The sequence below is a fragment of the Nothobranchius furzeri genome, chromosome 1 (genome assembly GCF_043380555.1).
Source record: "Nothobranchius furzeri strain GRZ-AD chromosome 1, NfurGRZ-RIMD1, whole genome shotgun sequence".
NCBI lineage: Eukaryota > Metazoa > Chordata > Actinopteri > Cyprinodontiformes > Nothobranchiidae > Nothobranchius > Nothobranchius furzeri.
Window position 1 is genome coordinate 65,131,667 of NC_091741.1, and position 22,498 is coordinate 65,154,164.

Here is a 22,498-nt window from a genome sequence, read left to right on the forward strand (position 1 = left end):
CTTAGAAAGATCCATTTATATTACAAATCACTATGTGTTTGATTTAACAAGTTAATCACTGTTTACACTCATACACATCACATAAGGTTAAAGATTCTTATTCACAGTGTTAAGAATCTTGTATCTGAGGAGGGCGTGGCTTTCTGAGGGATGTTGGTAAATACTCAGAAACGTGTCAAATCCTGCTTGGCCGCACTTGGCCAGAAATCATAACAAAGTAGTTTAATAAAAAAAGAATTACTTCATGAGTAATTCAGTTTCTCGCTGACCCTCGAACAGGCCAGTTCGGGACAGAAGCCTTTTTGAAACCATCTTCTCCTTTGACCTCCTGTCAAAGCCTCTCTGCAACGCTGAGGCTGACACCAGACAACCGGCTCTCTAAGAGCCAAGCAAACATCAACCTTAGAGGCAAATAAGCATTCCAGCTTCCTGCCTTCACCTCGAGGGATCTCAGACTGAACGGGTCTTATCGGAACTGTCTACGGGTTCCTGATATCAGAGGTTTACTCCACCGGCAGTGACCATCGACCCCCCCGGATCGAACGAGAACCTCCACACCAAGGGTGCGTAGACTTGGCACGACAGATTGCGTCTGATGCTGGTTTTAATAAACAACTCTCTAGTTTAGAACCAAACGACAAATTCTTTTACACCCAGATTTCACAATTTCTCTCAGATACAAAGAAAGGTTGCTACAACATCTAGCTTCCATCATAACACCTCAAATCCACCACATCACATCTCATTATTCATATCTTGTCATATATAAATTGTTAGTTTAGGAAAAATAATTCAATTCATTTTATAAACTATATACTTGACTCTGTCGGAATTAATACGAAGTGTGTTTATGGTCCTTAAAGAAGTAAAGAACCCTTGTATCCTCTGATTAAACATTCAAAGATCAAGCAAATTGATATTTCATATTTGTATGGAATCATCACATCTTATTGGTCATAATTAATATGTTTTAACTGCTACAGTTGTGAGATCAGATTTCCCACATTTAGGCATCATATTGGTTCTGGACCAGCGGTGTCAATACAGAGCTGGTTCTGGTCAGGACTGGTGACAGAACACGATCTAAACTGAAAGTGACAATTTTGGTCCTCTCAACAGTTCCAACAAAAACCTGACCCACTGCTCAAAGGAACTGCACTTCAGAAATATAAGCATTATAACTGTTATCAGTAATTAATCAGGTTTAAATGATGAATCATCGGTTTGTACAAACTGAATAATCTGTTATGTATGTTTCTATGTTTAGAGTCAACATTAAGGTAGATATCCATCCATGTCTTGATTTAACATTGGTAACAGGTTTCCCTTTAAGCTGCTCTTTATGCTAAGCTAATGCTAATCCATCAGATGTAATGTTTATTTCTTTAGATCAGCACTTTTCCTCCTCTCACTGCTGCTAGAATTCTTCACCTGACTCAAACAACAAATCAATCTGTTCCGTGTCGCGCTGCCTGTCCTCGTCTCTCTCTTCGGCAGAGTGGCAGCTGCAGGTGAAAACAAAGGGGAAGTGACAGCAGGAGTTAACCCGTCGCTGCCCAACACGCCACTCTGTCAGCTCTCAAAGCAGAGCTTCTCCTCCCGCCGCGGTTCTGCTCCGATCAGAACGTCTGGGAGGGAACCGCTGCAGCCTTATTGAGTTTTGTGTTGAATAAATGAATATGTGAGAGGCAGGCGGGAGGAGGATGCTTGATGTTCCACTCTGGCTGTAAATCAGACCATCAAACAGGCCAGACACTGTGTGCTCACTATTAGTATCAATTTACAAACAAACTGCTTTTTTGGTGACTGGATCTCCGATGTCAGATTTTGATAAATGGTTTCAATTTGGCAGCTGCTTTGGAGTGTCAAGGCCCATCTGAGCTCGGCGCCAGCACCGCTGCTCGCTGCCTCCCAGAATCTGCCTCAGTTAGCTGCTCGTCGGAGGCTGCAGCCACAATAATCTCTTCATGCTAACAGGACACCTGACGGCTGCACAGCTGTATGCCAAGGCTACGGGTGAATACAAATATCAGTCCGGGAGAAACCGGTTGCATCTCTCTGGGTTTCCCATGGTTCTGAATTGTGACCTGCATGCTGACCTTTACACCAGGATTCACCCTTTAAACAAGGCAGAAAAAGCCTGTTTAGAGCTCAGCTAAAGATGTTCTCATGGCTCCTTAATCAACTGATCGACAGGAAGAAAAACTTTTACAGAGATGAAAAAAAAAGCGTACAGTAGCTCTGTGATGTTTCTTAGAGAAGAATCACAGAACAAGTTCAGGAAAACCACAAACAGCAACAAATGTAGGACATAGATATGTGTTTTAAAACTGGATAAAACATTCCTGATCACCATCCTGACTCCGCCCTCCCACTCACAGGAGGAGGAGCCACAGGGAGACCTATCCTCAGAAACAGCTGTTTCCTGTTTCAAGCTTGTGAGCACTGTGGTCAAAGCAAGTATAAAACACAATGAGCAGGTGCAATTAGGCACTGCATGTCTAGATCTGTGGTGGTCTACCATGTCCTCAGAGGGACAAAAACGCTGTTCTCTGAAAGAGTCCTTATGTGTCTGAAACCAGATTAAAACCAGCCAGTGAGCAGCTCTGACTGACAGGTGTGCTGAACCTGCCGCGCTTAACAAAGTACACGCCCACACCTGAAATATGACCTCTGACCTTTGCTGCTCTCTTAATGATTCTACTCCACTGACCTTTGGTAACCTCTCGGGGTCTCCAGGGTGACGAGGGATGACCTTCTGTAACCTCTGGAAGCCGTAGTCGATGGTCGGCTCGTTCAAGGCTGCAGGTGAAAGAGAGGAAATACACAAAGACATGTAAACACACAAAAACACACAGCAATGTCATTTCAGATCAAACTGTTAAACAAAGAATTAAAAGTAATAAATAAATTAGCAAAATAACAATGAATAAGCCCCAAAACACAAGGAAACTTAGCCATCAAACAGATGTAAAATAATGATATTATTCTTAATTTTAACGTTAACTAGTACGTTTTTGTTTAAAAGTCTAAGTATTATTTTTGTCTAAATGTTTTGCCAAATTGAGATTCTCAGACCTTAGAATAATGACTTGTAAATATTTGAGTAGTTTCTGTCTTTTCTGTTGTGTGTTTTTATGAGTTTGTCTTTACCAAAGGTTTTCCACACACACGTCCTTCAGGGTGCTTTCTAAGATCTTCTACACCTTGTTTTAGTCTTTAAAGTGAGTGACTCCATGGATTCCCTAGATCAGAGACAAAGCTCTGAAAGGTTCTGAATACAGAAGATTATTTAATTAACCACACAAATGTTTTGTGATGAAACCTTTTTATAAATAACTTATTCTGTAAAATAAAAGTGGGCCAGCTGGTTGCTCTGGCTTCAGTCGGCGGATTCATGAAGTTCTGGTGTGTGTTCCAGAGGGTGGTGAGGAGAACCTTCCAGAACCACCTGAGACCTCTGAGTGATCTTCACTCTGTAGCCTGCTATTAGCCACGCGCTAACGGAGAAGCTGTTTATTAAGTGAGCCACTTCTCGCTCCTCGCTCCAACGCTAATTCAATCCAACCTCCATCCACACAACCTTTCTTTCCTTTCTTTCTCCTCCATTTATTCACCTCTCCAAACAATCAGCCTTCCTCCTCCTCCTCCACCTCAGAGCTGGAGAAACACCCGGAAATGAGTTCAGGGAGATACTTCTCCATAATCAAGCCCATTAATCATAAAAGGCTGTCAAATTTGACTTTGGGGACAATTTGTCAGCCGATCTTGCCCACTCGGCTTTTGTCACCGTTGGCTCTTGTATCCTGTAAGGATGATTGACACTCCAAACGCCGCTGAGTAGAATAGCTAGTTTGTGCTAATATGCATAAGCGCAGCTTTCATGAATAAGAATCAGGCAGCACAGAGGGGTCTCCTTCAAAGGCCCCGCCGCCGTTTGTCACCAGCGCTCCAAATAGATGTTATTACCATTATAACAATATTTGTTTTCTTTCGCAGGAATGGGCCACGGCGAGCTGCTAAATCAAATTTGTTGGAGCCGTTTCACGCGGCGGCGGAGGAGAAAAGGGGCTTTCAGGCTTTGACTGGGGCGGGGATGATTCCTGAAGGGTGACAGAGCGCTGAGGGACACGGTCTCGCCGTGTTCTCGTCTTCCTGCCCCTCTCAGAAGAATCTATTACCTCCATATGCTGCCAATGGAACAGGGATTCATCCCAGGTTCCCAGAGAGGCTTTTTGGAGGATGTAAAGAGATAATGCAGCAGGACAACCGGAGCAGCAATCAGCTGCAATTCCCAAACCTGATCAGCTCCAGAAGCCTGTACAAACACCCCAACTTATAAAACAAGTGAAAGGCTCCATGGAAGCCACTGCAATAGAATCAAAATCCCATTTAGACTGCAAGGAATATGAGAGGGAAGGGTCTGATCACATTTGCTGCAGCTTACTGCACTCCTGAGGAGATATGCGCACCTCCAAAAGGTCCAAGTTATCACATCCATCCAGCCTCCCTGATTAACAGCAGAACCCAGATCAGAGACACCGGATCAGAACATGAAAAACCTCGGAGTCTGCAGCGACTCCAACACAAGCCTGTTAATGTGACTAAACGTCTCACTCAAAAGATCTGATCAGAACCACAGGGTTCTGTTGTGTCTCACACCCGACAGAGATGCTTCTTCCCCATCATAGCCTCCACCACCGTTTACATCGTGATGCCTTCACTGAACCTGCTGTTTCTATAAGTCCTGGACCGAAGAATCCACCTTCCTGCTTTCTTCCATGTTTTCAAATCAACGGGAGAGACAGACCAATAGAGACATTTGGTCCATTCTGGTTCCTCGGGTACTTCACCTGCCAGGTGTAATCCCCTCATAAAATCTGTCCAACAGATCAAATTACAGAAAATAAGCAGGTCAAAGGAAATCAGAATTAACTCATTGACATCTTGTATCAAACAAATTAAATTATTATCATTTTATTCCTCTAAATGTCATCACTTGAGAGTGGCCATCTTTGTTTTACATTAAATGAAGATGCAGACTGAGAGAACGCCTCCTCTCAAGAGGAGGAGCAAACTGCCCTGTAGTGAAAATAATGCATCGGTTAGTGATGAAGCTGGTTTCATTACTTCCTCTTATTAAAATCTCACTGCCCTTTGACCTCAGACCCCGATTGGCTGCCTGCAGGGCCCATGCTCCTCCCAGCCAATCGATATCTGCTGCTTCCCTGCTCAGAGCCAGATAATTGGAGAACAGCGGCTGGTGGGGTGAACCTTGATCTCCACTGCCGCCCACCCCATGCTACCATTCCAGACATCAGCGCCACTTTCTATGTCCTAATTCATATTGATTTCTGTCTCCTCCTTCTCTTTCTGAGTGAGGAGAGGCAGCACTTTATCACTCTCTTGCTGTCTGAAGCTTCTCAGGAGGTGATAAGAAGGAGGAGAAGAAGGAAGGTCCTTCAGATATTTAATCAAGTTTTTATCAAAAAGGGTCAAATATCTGGTTGGTGTCCTTTCTGACCAGAGTGCTCAGTGAGACAGAGGAGAAGGCGAGAAGAACGTCCAAATGCAGGTTCAAACAGCTCCTGGTAGAAGGAGGTCCCAGATGTCTCCTGGTAGAGACCAGATTATGAACCAACTTCAAACATCTGACAAAAAGATGAGAACATTTCCACATACAGAAAAACACAAAGCTACTAAAAACCTTCAGAGTAATAAATGTAATATAGTAATAATAATGTAATAAAACATTTAGAAGCCCAAAGGAAACTTCTAAAAAGGCTTTAAAATTACTCAACGACATAAAACAACTGATAAAAACAACAGAACTATAAATTTCAAACAAAGTTGGACGTAATCTACCCGATAACAAAAACATCCTAAATGCTAAAATACAAAATAACTCACCAAACTCAAACAGAGACAAGCTAAAACTAAAACTAATGAAATTCCTCAAACTCACAAAACAAACATTAAACACTTCTGAAATGGGACAAAATGGAAATGATTGTTTTTCTTTATTCTAGTAAATAGCTTGTATTTATATAGGGCTCTAAAACCTCCTAAGGCCCTTTACAAGACAACCATTGATCCACCCACACCCACACCCACACACACACACGCACACGCACACGCACACACACACACACACACACACACACACACACACACACACACACACAGGTGACGATGCCCCGGGTCGCACTGACAGAGGCGAGGCTGCTGTGCACAGGCACCACCGAACCCTCAGACCACTACCAGCAGGCAAGAAGACTGAAGTGTCTTACCCAATGACCGTGGCAGACTCAGTGGGGTGTAAACCTGCAACCCACTGGTTAATGATCGGGTACTTAACTCCTTCCCCACTGTCGCCTATTTTGTCAGTTGAGGTTTCGCCAAAACTCATCTGAACGTTGAGCATGGCTGTGAACCCGCAGGGTCAGAGGTCAGCTGAGCACCATCCTCCTCCTTCTCTCCGGGACCAGTTGGCTGATCTCAGATCAGGGCAGAGCAGATCCAGGTTACCTCGACAGGCTGGTTACTACGCCTGCCTCAGTTCCCATGATTCACCAAGGCTCTGTGCTTTAGAAGATCTTTATGCACCCCACCCCTCCCAGCAGCTTATTTACCATGGTCTGTTTCATTCGCTTTCCTCTGAGTGTTTTCTACACTGCTGGGTTAAACAAATTTACCAGCCAGAGATGGAATATGCACTCAGGAGAGGACGGGGGAGCTGCCTACCTTTACCTCACAGCTTTAGTGCCGATGGCCTGCTCATACGATCCCGATGAGCAGATAAACCCTACGTGGCTTCTTCCTGCATCACCCTGATCATTTCAAATAGACGACAAATTCCACATGCAGTGGCCACCTCCCCAGACGCCGTGTCTCTCCAGGACCGGTGATTGATGGAGGTCAGTGCAGCGCAGCGCTCTGTTTTGTCAACAACCGGGGGTGGGGGGGGGGGCTGATGTACATGCAACATGCTGATTTGTTTTGCTGCTTGTTGAGTGGCCACCAGGCAGCAGCAGGGATGAGGACATCAAAGGAATCGGGTCTTGCTGACCCGCCGCTTTGTTCTGTCAACGTTCAATTCATCAGTCGCCACCCAGCAACAGTTCGGAGGGAAGCTGCGCCTGAAGCCACAGCTGATTATCTGTGACTGACGGAGGAAATAACACACTCAGGTTCTGGTGATGGGTTTAAAATCTGAAGGGAGTGAGAGGCCAAAGTTCAAAGATGATCCTCAGATGTTGGAGGGAACAAAGCATCTGAAGTGTTCCTCGTTACACCTGCCAGGTATCCCCACCTCCTCTCTGAACGCCTATAGTTCTTCTGCTTCCTCCCAGAGGAGCTGCTGATTGGAGGTTTCTCCTGCCTAGATCCAGCATGTTAATCAGACAATAATTACTCCCTGTGCCTCAAAGAAATAGGCCCCCCCACCTGAGAAGTTATTATTTTCTGGAGCGGTGGAGATGTGGTAAAAATGACTTGCCATTGGTCCCAGAAGTCCGGGTTCTGTAAGTGGAGCATTTCTCTTTCATATCTGAAACGTGTTGGGTCCCCTGATGGAGACGACTATTAAAAACATCAGATCAAAGCAGAGTTTTAGAGACATGCTTCAGCAGACATTCCATCACTCTACAGGTGAAACTAGAGGTGGTTCCACCGTCAGAAAATAATCTCCCAGGAAAAGATTAAAATCTATTCCTAAAGCAAATGGAACCAGAACCTGCAGCTTTGGGGGCTTTAAATCATGTTTCCTCCACACAGCTGCTGCATCAGACAGATGTAAGCTTCAACAAGATAAACAAGTGGAGGAAAAAGTGATTCCACTCTCCAAGTCCAACAAGAGGGATTAACTCAAATTGTTCTGCACATCTCACACTAAAAATTTTTTATTCTGTCAAAATTTCCCTTTGAAAAAAAATGATACAACAAAAGATTATCAAACCGTTTCCTAAGGCCAGAAACAACAGAGACTCTGGGATTTAGGTGTTTGACGCTAGAATGTGTCCGCCTGATTTTATTTCCATGTAGCAGAGTTATTTATTCTGGAACGGAAGTGGAGTGTTTTAGTCATTTTTCTCTGAACGTCACCTCGAGTGGAGCCATAAAAGACGACGAGCTGCCTTTTGTTTCTGCCGGCTGCTGGAGCCGAACTGCTGCCCGTTACACATAATTACCTCCATGTGTTACTCTGACAGTAATTAAACAATAAAAATTCAGAAGTCAATTAGCGGGTGATGCTTCAGATTTGTGGAGGGGAGGAGAGGGGAGGAGAGGGGGAAGAGGGGAGGAGACAGCAGCAAAGCCTCCCACAGAAAACTGCAATAGTGCAGCTGGAAGTTTAACCATGTTTACAAACAATCCAATGGTTCAGGTAACTGGTCACATGACCTCAAACGGACTCTCTGATTGGATGATTTCAGTGATGTAACTCTGCTCCTGCAGGTCCAGACCATCTTCATCATTTGACCCCTGACCTTTGAAGTTTCCACATAGATGATTAATGTATATAAACCAGCTTGACTGTTAGATCACAGCAAACCCTGAATGGACTGAACTCCAGAGGGTCTAACCACCCAGTCCAGAACAAGACACCCAGACAACAGAAGACAGACCCAGAACCTGCAGGATGGGTTCCTGCTGCTGGCTGGAGAGGTCATGGCTTCAACCCATAAAACCAGAATCATCAAAACCTTTACTCAACCTGATCAGAAGCTGATCTAGGGTCAGTCAAAGTTGCAGCCAAACTTCCACCTCTTCCTGTCATCTCAGCCTGACTAAATCATCTTTCTTCCTCCTCTCCTGAGATCAGGTGCAGCTGCAGGAGGAGTGAGGAGGAGCAGTAGAGATGAAGAGGGTTAAATTAATGAGGGAGCCTGGAGGTATTGACTTTCCTGGGAAAACACAGCTCCCTGAAATCAGTGGCCAAGTGCCGCAATAACTCAGCACCCATCGATCCCTCCTCCTTCTCCACCTCCGTCTCCTCACTAGTCCTCGCCCTCAGGCCACATTGATCCACAAACTCTGAGGCGGCTGGTGTCAACCCAGCAGTGCCGCTCGACCCATTCAAGATCCACAGTCATGGGACAGGAGAAGCCCTGGGCCCTGAAGCAACAATAAGACATGGGTACCACCAGGTACCACCTGGGCCTACACAGTACCAGGTGGTACCACAGTCTGGTACCACTGAACTGTAGAAAACAGACCAAATCAGCTTCTTCAGGTAGAAACATTTTAATTTATTGAGCTGTTTAAATTGTTTTGTGTCGCGGTTATTTTTCATTTAGTTATCGACCTGTTTTTAATTTGAACCTCCAGCTGTTACCAGGCAACAGCACGTCTGTCGATAAACTGTTGATAAATAAAGGTGAGCTGCAGGAGGCACCACTTGGTTCTGGGCCTGGAAAGGTGGAAGTTAAATATAGAAGATGATCAGAGAGCATCAGGATGGATCCGTTCCTCCTTTCAGAGCAAAATGGATCTGGTCCTCCTCTCAAAGCAACAGGACAGATTGTTTCCTCCTTCTAGAGCAACAGTATGGATCTAGCTGCAGCACAGTTTCTGCTCTCTCTATCTCTCTCTCCTCCTTGACATTCTACAGAGCATTTCTCGCCTTCGGCCTGTTTCTCAAAGTGGAAATGAGAGATCAAATCCTCGAGCTGCTTTAAGCCATGGGGAGGAAGAGCATTGGGAATGTGGGAAACACTCAGATCTCACTGCACATGACTTCACCTTCAGTTGCACCTAACAGGCAGCAGGAGGATGGAGGAGCCTGTTGGCTCTGTCAGGATGGAATCCTGGACTTTGATTGGCTGGAAGGTGGTCGTCTCAAACAGACACCAGATCAAAAACATCCAGCCTTCAGGAAGCTTTTACATCCTCCTGAAAAACCAATAAACACGTTTAGATTTCCCAGAAAAGGAAACTCGTCCTCCTTCTGATCAGCAACCTGAAGAAGAACCTCCTGGAGCTGAAGCAGGATCACTTGACTGATAGGAGGCAATCTGGGATTTGCTGAAGAACAATTACAGTCTGATGAGTTCAAACCAAGCCCCCACAATGTGGCTCTAAAACTGAGGCAAACCCGGAAATGAAATAAATTGCAGTTCCACCCTCATCCGCTGGGGGCTGGTGTCAGAAGTGAGCAAATCCTCATTGACTCCCATGTTAAAAATACCAATTTCACAGCAGAAATGAACATGTTTACAGCCTGGTACCAGAACATGTTTTTTGTTTAAATTATCTAGTTTACACTCATGACAACTCTGAGGGAGGTGAATTTTTTTCTCACTCTTCTGTTTAAGTGTATTAAAAGCCTAAAATTCTGTATAATTAATGAGCATCAGACCCACGTGACCACAGAGCTAGCTCCGTGGAAAGGCCTCAGTAGAGCCTCGGTCTGGCCTGGAAACTGCTCCGGGATTTTGAGTCTCTGTGTTTGTGTATTCTGTTTTGGATATTTTTGTGCAATTGTTGGACAAAATGACTTGCTGTGGTATTAATTGCACTAATAGAGCGTCTAAGGAGTCTCCACTTCATTTTTTTTGGTAAGTAAAATTATATTTATGTATTTTAGGTCACTGCCGAGCTGAGCTTAGATTTTAACATGTACTGTTTAACCATGAAATTTAAATGTAATAGGGTAAAATCCAGTGCATTTAACATAATGCTGCACTTTAGAAAATGGGTTGAAATATAACATGTTGGTGGAACTGGGTTCCGACTATTGGCTTGTGGAGCTCTCGAGAGACCGATGTTTTCCACCCGGTTTTACCCAGCGGTCAGCCCGGCGTACCTCTGACTCAGAAGCTCTGGTGTTGTGCACAGTTAACTCCGGTTGTAGCTAGGTTGCTACCTCTGTTAGCGTAGCTCCCACCTCCGCCTTAGCTTTGGGTTAGCTTCAGGTTAGCTTGTAGCTAGTTTGACCGGGTGTCGTCAGTTGATCCCAGCCTTACAGCCCCACCCTCAGCTCCACCTCTCTTCCCTTTTGCGGAATTGTCTGGGCTTGACGGAACCTGTGACACGGTCAAAATGGCGGTGGTGGCCACCTCCCATTTATCTTCAAAAATGTGTTATTGGAGTCTATGGAAACCCATTGTCCAATATTTATATGTCGATGGTTCAAACCTTACATCTCATTTGAATTTATCAAGAGAAAAAAATTGGACCTGTGATCTGATAATATGACCGTGTCTCCTTCCGTTCAGTAACTGAAACAAACCAAAAGTATGTTACCATAGAAACAATCAACAATATTCAAACATCTAACAAAATATCCTGAAAGTTTTTCATGCTAGAAGGATTCTGGCTAGTTTAGGACTGTGTGAATGGGACTGGAACCAGCAGCCTCAGTCTGAAGTCAGTGAAACATTTTGGAGCTTCCATAGACTCTCACTCTTAGCTGAGAGATTCAAACTGATTTATGATGTTTTTGGTGATCGGTCTGATATTCATAAAGCACCTGGCTGCTGACACACTGAGCCTGCTCCGTAAATCACATGACACCATGCAGGGGAGGAAAACTGGAGGAACGTGTAGGTTTCAGGCTTGCGATGCCTTCAGGGAAACTCAGTCTTACTGTTCCTCATCAATCAAACTGAAGTCAGATGTTTCTGCACTCAGTCTGCAGATTTTTTTTGTTTGTTCAGATTTGAGACAAAAAAGTGTTTTAAAATCATAAAAACATGTTTTATAAATGATGAGCTGACTTTTTCTTGGCATTTCAAAAATAAGGAAACAGAATGAAAATGGTACTGGTTGTTTCCTTCAGAGTGGATGTACTGTGATGCTGTAACTTGGGGGATGTTTGCTTATAAAAGCAGAACATTGTGAAAACCAACAAGTTTAATCTCTCAAATCTCTACATTTCCATTAGATGACCAAAAAAGTGTGAGCTGTCAACCTGGCATTTAAGTGAACTTCCTGTGTTTGTGTCCGTGTGCAACCCAGGACTTCCGGTCCTCGCAGCTGATGTGAACATGAGGTTTGGACCTCCAGCGTGTTCCTGAGGAGCAGAACATCCTCCAACATTAGCTCTATTCACAATACGCCTGCACATTAAAGCAAGCTCTCAGCTCTTGTCACTCATATCTGAAAATGAAATCTCAGATTAGAATTGCAAAAGGAGGCAGTCGGAGAACCCATTGTGAGGGTCCGACTCCTTGGTGCCAACGGAGGAGGAGGCGCCAGTGATAAAGATGAGGCCGGGAGGAAGAGGCAGTGATAAACTGGTGTTGGACAGAAAACCTGAAGGCGCTCACCTCTTTCACAACGCAATGACATTTACTTATCGCACCAAACAGCCTCCATCTGACCTTTCTGCTACTTTGAATGACATCTGGATATTCTGACAGAATAATCGTCTGCACTGATGTGAGAAGAAGATACAAAGTGACAATGAGTCTGAAGGACGAGATGAGAATGAGAGGAAACTCCTGGGAAAATGTTTACTCGAAGTGGGATTTGTGGAAAACAAGAGTGATCCTGAGTTTTACAGCAACATCACAAACGGGCGGAAGCCAGAAGTGAAACTCATCTGATGGGAGTTTTTAAAGCTCAGGCATGAGAAGGTTATTTAAACTCCCACAAACCTGCAGCAGGTTCAGCAGTGTGAGTGAAAACTTTATTTACCGGTGTAGACGAAGCGTCCCGGTGCTCCTTTGCAGAACTGTTTGGACTTGTAGGACAGCGTGACCTCCACAACCCCGGGGATGTGCCGAGGGGGGGTCTGGACTCGGATGGCGTGAGGCGTGATCAGCTGTGTCACAGGAAACAAAACAAACTGGTAAAGTTTGAATCGAATAAAGGTAGGAACAACCGATATTTCAAAATAATACATTTGGCTCTTGATTTGTTTGGTGAACTCAATTTAATCCATCACACAGAACACAAAAGTTTTAGTCTTCTGTTAATCCCAAAAACACTATTTTAAATCAGGTAAACCAAACAGTTGCTCACGATTTTTTGTTAAAATGTATCTGACGCAAACTGGCTTTATTTCTCAAATGAAAAGCAGGAAATCCCGGACAAGCCCCCAAAAGTTAATATCTAACAGTTTAAATCAGCAAAGAAGTGAACCTAAGTGACATAAAAAGTGAGAATGTGAGCTAGAGCAGAAAGAGATTTTTTATTTAAACACACACAAAACTCCCTGTTGCTGACGTTCTTTTCTTATAAACGTAAGAGTTCTGATTAATCGCATAGAACATCTCACGAACAGAACGGTGTTCCTCGAAAATCCATTCTGGTTCTAATGTAACTACGTGTTTAGCTCTGGGTGTGTTCTGGATCACAGATACATTATTTGTATTTACTGTTAAAGCATATAACGAACAAATAAACGTACTTCGTCTGCAAGGCTAACCTCATGTTGAACTAAAAAGAGAAATAAAGAGTTTTAAGAGACAAAAGCATTCCTTTAACACAAGCCCTTTTAATGGAAACTTAGATGTTTTGTTCCAGGAGTTACTCCTATGTCAGTGTAGGTCCTGAAATCAGGAATCCTGCTTGAACATAAACCAACTAGGCTAGGAACAGAGGTTTTGTCTTTAATTAAACTGAAACTCTTCTTCACGTCTGATCAGTTTGATCTTCTGAGTCCAGGACTCCTTTGCAGGAGAAACATCTGGAGTGGCACCCAAGAAGAAGAGTCTGTATTCATGCTCTGCAGCAGAAGGCCCTTCTTCCCTCCAATCTGGGTCAGCATGCACTAGGTTCAGAGGGATTTTGGGCATTGGAGTTTGTGTGCTCGCCGCCTGATGCTGCTGATCAAAGCGAGGAGCTCCATCAGCAGCGTGTGATGTGATGATGCGAGGTGGATCTCAGCTCCTTCCCCACCAGGTGTTCTGTTCCTCTGGATCGACTTCAATATTTCATGCAGCGCCGTATGCGCAGCTCCTCCTGCAGCTCCACGACACGCCACATCTGCATATTTATCGGGACGAGGAGCCACGACAGTTACAAATGCAGGTGTCCTGGTAAGACGAAAGCTGGTGAAGATGTGTGGAGGATGAAGATGTGCAGCTGTTCTCACTAAAAGAATGTTTTAAATTTTTGAAGCTCTTGTTTGATTCGCCTGATAAATGACTGCAGGTGAGACACGTGAAGGCCTGACAAAGGTCCAGTCAGGACCGAGACGCACAGAACTACACATCAAGCTCCAAAAATTAAAAAGAACATCATAACTACAAAAACAGACAAGGAATACAATGTACACAAAATAAACAAAAAAGTATGGAAGGAACATAAACAATAAACACAACAACAAAGCATAGGGATGACTTTAAAACACAAGAAGCACAAAAAACACACAAAACATCAAATAAACAGTAAAAAAAATAACACAAAATGAACACAAGATCCAACAAACAGGCACACAATCTGAAATAAACCCACAACAAGCAAGACACAGAGAAGGTTTCTGAAACTAAAGAGACTCAGAGATGAGGCCAGTTTTGTTCCTGATCTGGATCCTGACCTGGTTCTGTCTCATCATCCAGCTTACTGTCCACTCTCATTTTGTATGAGAAACAATTCAGTCCTTAAGAAAACAACTTTTTGTTTAGGCATCACCAAGAGAAATGATAAAACCCTGAAGACAAGTTAACGAGAGGCAGAAAGTGGTTCCTCTGACCTCGCTCCACACCAGCATGGTCCCGAAGACCACCTGCAGCCCATCAAAGAAGTTGTCCCCGATCAGGATCACTGTGGCGCCGCCGGTCGTCCAGCCTTCACTGGGACTGATGGCTTTGATGCAGGGCGTGGCTGCTTCGGAAACACAGCAACAAAACAGCAGCATGAGTGACTGCAGAACATTCAAACGGGCTCTTCCGGGTTCTGGTCTCTGATCATTTAACTGCAGCTAATTAGAATTAGCTGCAAAAAGAGACCAAAACTTTCAACTAAACTTTATGTAAACACATTAGGCTGACAAAAGGCAAACACAGACATGCACGCACCCAAATAAAACTGTGATATAAATCACCTTTTTATGAGAAAATTTTGATCATTTTGTGAGGAAACATTCAGTCCTGCAGAAGAAGTGGGCCGCCTAGCCTCTGACCTCCATCTTGTCTCTTTAACCTGCAGCTTCAGCATCCATCTGGAACACGGAGACTCTCAGCCAACTCCTCCGACTCCAACACGTGCTAACTGATTGGTTTTTCCAGATCAATAATCAGAGTCACATAAACGGCGTCAGCAGTCGGAGCCGAGGCAGACAGACAGACTCGGAGCTGCAAGGAAACGGGACGATTCTCTGCAACTTTACGGCCCTTTCCCGGAGCGGAGACATTTTATTGGGAGGATGATCCAACATTCCGGTCAGTGCTCCGACTTTCCTCCTGTTTACTGTGAGATCTGATCTATAAAGCTGCATTCAGAAGCTCGATCAAACAGCCACATTATTAATGGAGCCATGAGTTTCTACAACAAGTTAATGGACTGTGTTTAAGGAAAGATGGATTCACCTCGCAGCTGAAACTGAACAAATACTCTGGTGTGTCAATAAATATGCAAAAGCAGGAGGAAAGAAAAAGATCAGAGCCCAAAGGACAAACAGGAAAAATATCTACTCTGCAAAAGAAAAGGAATTATCTTGATTTAGCTGATGCAAAAGAACCAAAACTGTCAAAATGTGTGAATAAATATATCATAATAGAGCTTAGGTTTCTTTGTTTATTTTACAAAAGACTTAGTTATTAAATGAAAGCATAGATGAAAGAACCCAGAGGAAGTGGTGATTTTATGTGACAGCTCTACAAGTCTGTGTAAAATGAACAAATGAGTGAACATATTCTTCAGCTAAGCACCAGAACAAAAACCTGGCGGTTCTGTAAGAAGTTAAAACACTGAGTAGATGTTTGAGGGTCTTCCACAGACTCTGCGGTTCTGCTGGACTTCTCTGATTATGGCTTCACCATCTGACATAAACTGCTGCAGAGGCTCCAGGCAGATTCCAGCTTCCAGGACTCAGTTGTCATCTTATTAATTTTCTCCCTTTGTTGCAGCAGTAAACAAACGGTCCAGCGGGCCTGAGCAGGGCTGGGGTGCAGCAGGGGGATTTCTAATCACATGAATGCAGCACAAAGACGAGGAGCAGGCGGTGGAAAGTTTTATCACAGAGACAGGAGATGGAGGGCAGGAGACAAAGGCAGTAGCAGATGTTGGGCCTTTTATCGCCTCTGAAAACATCCCAGTCTGGAACAGATGAAAGAGCCCAAGTTTCCCTCAGATCCAGGACCAGTTGGTAAACAACGGATCCATTTGGCTCCGAGAAGACACCATACACACAACCCTCTGAGCAGAATGCTCGTGAATGTTTTAGAGCTGGTTTGATGAAGTTTTTTTTAAGTCTCAATGTGTTTTCACAGGTGAGGAGCCGTCAGGTAACTGAAGTGACAGATTAGTGTCACGCAGCGTTTGATTTAGATCTCAGCATGCACCAGACGGGGGGGACACCATCCTACTGCACACAGGAGAGGAGCTTATCCTCTGTCTTCTTTGATCAACCACATTATCTGGTCAAGGGAACATAAACACCACCCGTCTGGGGTTGCAAGTAGGTTGAACCAAACGAGACAATGACATCAGCAGCTTCAGCTCCTGAAACACTGCAGAGCTCTTCAAATCTCAGGTGGAACCCAGAGGACAACGGGCCACAGTCGGATCGGTGAAAAATCTTCTTCTAAAAGTTTGTTTTGCTCAACTGCACATCCCAGAGGGGTGGATTAACAGGGACAAAACTAAAAGGGTTTGAAAGTTCAGCGAAGACGGAAAAAAAGTTTACTGATTTTACTGCTGGGAGAGTATCAGATGGTTTAACATGGGAAGGTCCAGATGTTACAGTAGATGTTCCAGGTCTTCCAGGTGTTTATATTCCAGGTCTTCCAGGTGCACAGCAAATGACACCTCAGAATATTTTGGCATATTTTTATATATTTGCTGATAAAAAACATTTTTCTTCCATGTAACCAGTTAGCTGACTTCTTGAAATTGTTGTGATAGAAGTTTGAGGGCTTGTTTTACTCCATATTTTGTATCAGAGGGGTGGAGTTTGCTTCTAAAGAATCATTATCAAGTTGATAATCAGGTTTTAAGTTTCCAGTGACTGATGAGGTTTGTTTATGAGGCACAGAGGAGATAAGCTCCAGCCGTCTGGGGTTAAATGTGAGTTCAATAAACAAAAGTGATTACATCAGGAAAAAATAAACACTGGCTTTACAACTTTAATCGCTAATTTACACGTAGAACATTTAGAATACGTTTCACTCACCTGGGGTCTCATTTATCAAACATTGCGTAGAATCCTTACTAAAACCGTACTTAAGCTCAGCAAAAAATATGTACTTACGCCAAGTAGGTTTGTGATCTATCAAACATGGAGTACACACAGCTGCACGCAATCTCCGCTTCATAAATCGGAGAATAACGAGAATGTTTCTCAGCTGCATTTTAGTCACATCCCGCCCTCACCACTCCCACTTACTGCCATAAATAGTCAATGCAAAGCGCCTTGTGGATCTCATACATATACATAAGCCGGCTGTTGCAGCGCTCCGCCAATGACATGGCGACCGTAGATCAAGGCAGATCAAGGAGGCGCAATTTCACAGAAGCAGAAATTGAGGTACTTGTGGGTGAGGTGCAGACATGAAAGGAAGTGCTTTTGCAAAACAAATAAGAGAAAATCCACGGAGTGGCACATCGTTGCTGAAGCCGTCAATGCTGAGTTCTTCAGAGAGATCTGTGGCGGACATAAAAACGATGGTCCAATCGGGATTCGATCCCCAGACTCCCAAATGAAAGTCACACGTGCTAACCAGCCAGCTAAACAGAGATCTCCCCTGTTCAAGTAGCCAGGGCTCATGATCAATCGGGTCACAGTGACATGACACACACTGTCACAGACGCATGACATTCTGTCTCAATCTGTCCCCCTGCTGACAATCTGCATTCCGTATTCTGCGCTTCAGGCTGTATGTGTGTGTGTGTGTGTGTGTGAGTGTGCGCGCATGTGTGTGTACGCGCACATGTGTGTGCATGTGGGAGGTCTTGTTCTGTGTGTGTGTATGAAGCAGTACAAGTGATAATGCTGCAGGATTTCATAATGTTATCCTTCTCAGCAGCAGCACTGCAGGTGCTCTCCATGTCCAACATGTGCGTAAGCAAGGTCCTTGGTCAACTTAAAGTTGTGCACAGTTTTCCACTAAGTTTTCTTTCATAAATTCCAAAGTTTGCGTGGAAAGTTGCTTACGCAGTTTTCCGACCCAGTTTTGGACGTAAGCAAGCTTGTTAAATGAGGCCCCTGGCCATGCTGGATGTTGCTCAAAAAGAATCAAAGAAAGTTTAGTTTCAGGATCTTTATAAGAATGTTTTGTTTTCTGATTTTGGTACTTTGCAGTCTAACCCCACCCGCCAGAGGGGCTCCAGGAAGGGCATTTTAAACCAACACTTTAAACAGGAGAATGGAGATAAAAGCTTTTTGTTTTAATTTGTTGTCAAGCTCCTCCCTCATGGCACCCATGGTAGGCCAAATCAAGTGAGACTGATGTCATCACTGCTGGCAAGGGGGACAATGAAAGAGGACGTGAGGGGCACAGTGAGGTTGGACTGTGAAGAAGGACCATTTTATGAGTCTGGGGACCAGGCCAAGTCCAGAAGTCCAGAAGTGGAGTTTAAGTTTCCAGCTCCAGAGGAAATGATACTTCTGAGGTCGGCTTTCATCCTGTGAACTTTAGTCAAGTGTTTTATTTAGAGGATGGAAGAACAGGCCGATTGTTTCCTTCCTGAAGCTCCAGCAGGAGCAGAGGTCCACACAGAGAAACCCGGTCCAAACCTTTAGCTCAGCAGCAGGACCTGTAAGGAAACTACCTGCCCTTTAGAACCCTTAAGGTTCTGGAGACATCCCTGTGTTTAAATTAAAAGCAGCTCTAGGCGATCCGGCTCTTCCAGAACCTACAACTGAGACCAGGTTTCTACGTGGAGCCCAAATCCGGATCCTGAGTTGTAAAATCAGGTTTCAGAATTCCCAGCTGGACCCTGAGAGCCTCCGAGTGACGTTTTACCTTCAGACGGGTCCAAGCGACGAGCACGGCGGCCATGTTTGGAGTTATTGTGGACGAACATGTTGTCTGACACGGCCAGGACGTGACCATCCACGTTGACTGTAGTGGACACCACCACCTAAGGAGGACACAAGACTCTGTCACCGAGGCTCACCAGACTAGACCAAATGTTCAATGGGTCGTACCTGGAACCGTCGCATGTCTCGAGGGTTTCCTGCATTTTTCAAACAGTTCTGGTTGCATTTGAGGAAAAACTTCAAGAAGAATCTGAAACAGAAAAAGAAGCCTGGTTTTTCTTTTCAGATCTAGTGCAAACACAGATCCAGGATCAGAGTAAACATGAATCAGTGAAAACCAGATTCAGGGAAACCAGAATAAAGGTTCACTCAGGTGCTTCCACCAGAAATGAAAAATGGGTCTTCTGAGAATAAATTACATTAAAAATATTTGTTAAATAAATATTTTAAAGTCACTTTAAATTAAAATCAAGATTATATTTCATTAAGTGAAACTCTGAAGGTAAATAAAACAATAAATGCAGGATTAGAGGTTCAAGAAGAAAATGTAATCTGTATGTTTAATAATTCCAGGACTGAACACTGGTTTAATTTAGAACAGCTGACTTTGACAGGAAGTGGTGCTGCCTCATTGAACTCTGGATGCCAATGGACTCTTCCCCCTCTCTTTATCTGCTCGCTGATGACATTATCTCTACGTGGCGGCGTCTTAAAGATGACCCACTCTTCCTACAGACTGATGGCGTCTCTTTTGGAGCCGCCTCTCTCTCGCCACGCTGATTTACACCCGTTTCCATGGCAGTGCAAAAGTATTGATTGGGAATGGATATCAATGAGGATGGTTGGTAATAACTACCAGGAGGATGGGGGGGTGGGGTGGAGTGCTACCTTAATGCTACCCCCCCCCCCCCCCATGCTGCTGTATATTCAGCTCTCATCCATCTCTGATCCCCCCCCAGCCCCCCACCCCCCCCACCCCCACTCTGATGGAGTGCTTCCTCTTTAATTGCCACATTATCGCAATAATAATCCAAGCAGTTAACAAGCAGCAAGGTCGCAGACAGACATGTCACATTAACCAGGGGATAACCTCCTCACAGTCCAGCCCTTCACCTCCTCCTCCATGCTGGGAGAGCAACAGGAGGAGGAGGAGGAGAGTAATGTCTGTGAGCCCGATTTCCACCCTATTAAGACAGAAACAATAATAGTAAAAACACAAGAAAATCTGACCTGAATCTGACTCCAAAATCACTTTTATCTAAAAAAAAAAAAGGACAAAATCTAGTCTGAAGTAGCTCAGGTGTTTTAGGTTGGTTAGGTAGGTTAGTTCACTATGTGCTGTTAACAACGTTGGGGTTTTTAACTCAACAGTTTTAATAGGAAATGTTTTGGCCTTTTTTTTAAATAAAATTAATTGATTTTAGATCATTTGGCAGCAAAGAAATTAAGTGTAACTGGGAAATGTTTCTTATTGTGCATATGACAAAAGCTTTTAAATTCTTCTAAACTGTTTCAAATAGACAGATGCTTATATCAAAGTCCCATTCGTCATCACACACGGGTGAAACTATCTGGGGGTTGAACCCCCCAGTTCAATCCCTTAAAGCTGAATGTCAAGCAGGAGGCATTGAGTCCCATTTATAGAGTCTTTGGTACGACCCGACAGGATTTTAACTGCAAACTCCCAGTCCCAGGGAGAACACTCTACCACTAGGCTTTTATAATCCTGCATATTTAGGGGTCTCACACAAACACACACATGTAGCCATGCTGATGCCAATTGTGGCTTTTAGATGTTTGTGGTCATTTCTTAAAGTAAACTATTTAAGCTGATAAATAGCGAAGTTCAATAAGAACTGAACCATTGTGGTAATTTCCTTAACCACATGAATTTATCAGATTTTGTGAGAATCAACACCAACATGAATTTATCTGAAGGGAATGAAAACAAGTCACTTTAAAATCAATCAAATTCACCAAACATCACTGATCTCTAATGAATGCAGATTTGGGATTTTTGTGTATCTTGATTATTGAGTCTTGATTATTGAGTCTTGATTATTGAGTCTTGATTATTGAGATGGTGAAGGGATTTATTTTTTAGTTTGTCTCTTCGTTAGTTTGTTTGTTTGGCCGATGGCTGTCTAATAAACTGACTCCCAGCTCAGAATAAAACCATTTTTGTTTCTCATATCTATTTCTTTAGAAACCAACTTATCACTTAGAATGAATCTTTATAGTGTGTATCATCTGAAATGTCACCAGTTGTGTGTGTGTGTGTGTGTGTGTGTGTGTGTGTGTGTGTGTGTGTGTGTGTGTGTGTGGAGAGAGAGAGAGAGAGAGAGAGAGAGAGAGAGAGAGAGAGAGAGAGAGAGAGATTGTTGTTTTACTCCTGTACGTGTGGGAGCTTCGTCTGAAATCAGAACACCAGAACTCACCGTGTTTTTAATGATTTGAGTGAACTGAGCCTTTACAGAGAGGACAGACGAGCTGTGAGGTGTGTGTGTGTGTGTGTGTGTGTGTGTGTGTGTGTGTGTGTGTGTGTGTGTGTGTGTGTGTGTATCGACTGAAAGCTGATCTGCTGCTCTGGAGGCTCTAATGCCCTTTATGGCAGTGAACAGAATAATATGGAGCTCCATTCAGATGATACCGAGTCCTTCAGAGAGCTGATGTGGATCAATAGGGATTGAATTAAAACGCAGCTGGAGACAAGACCTGGGCTCGCTGACACACACACACACACACACACACACACACACACACACACACACACACACACACACACACACACACTGATACGTTGACCGTACAACAACAACATTCAGACTCTATTCATAAACCCTTTGGTCTTGTTGGAACTTTAGTCCTAAAACCGTTTCTATTAACAACAAACTGAATAAAATCTTATGTGAATAGTAAAAAAAAACATTATGAAGTAAAAAAACTACATTATTACAAATATATTCATAAAATTAAACTTTTACTGTGATTTTTCTAAATATTCTAGTGTAGCCTGATGCTAAAGCTACAAAAAGTCAAATTTTAATGATCATTAAATGTTTTATGAACATTAATGATCATTAGAATCTCTCATTCAGCTCAGTTTAACTAAAAAAAAACATTCAGACAAAGAAAATCAGACAAAGAAAATCAAAGACACAAACTAAAAACGTTTAATTAAGCATACGTTAAAATCAGCACAGCACATAGCTCAGATAGAGCATTGACCCAGCTAGGTCCCTCCTCCTCCTCTTACAAAGAAGATAGATGGGGTCTGTAAGCTGTCCCCTCATTCAACACATTCTCACACCCTAAGCGTCGGAAACAAACGCTTGGTCAGCCACCCTCCACGTCAGACCCCAGACGCCAAAAGTGCCCTTTTTCGTTACTCATGTGCGAAAAGGG

General features: G+C 43.7%; 1 protein-coding gene across 6 annotated transcripts in view; it reads right to left on the minus strand.

Annotated features, from left to right (window-relative positions):
* Window positions 1-22,498, minus strand: part of LOC107380922 (transcription factor COE3) — a 130,973-nt gene that overhangs the window by 19,658 nt on the left and 88,817 nt on the right. For 4 of the 6 annotated variants that reach the window (XM_015952352.3, XM_015952366.3, XM_015952343.3 and 1 more), the window contains 5 exons: window positions 19,262-19,343; window positions 19,077-19,194; window positions 14,645-14,778; window positions 12,643-12,769; window positions 2,714-2,802 (listed from right to left, as the gene is read on the minus strand). In XM_015952352.3, the coding sequence (XP_015807838.1) occupies window positions 2,714-2,802; window positions 12,643-12,769; window positions 14,645-14,778; window positions 19,077-19,194; window positions 19,262-19,343 (550 nt within the window). The remainder of the gene's footprint in view (window positions 1-2,713; window positions 2,803-12,642; window positions 12,770-14,644; window positions 14,779-19,076; window positions 19,195-19,261; window positions 19,344-22,498) is intronic. The other 2 variants (XM_015952364.3, XM_015952360.3) reach the window with 1 other exon arrangement.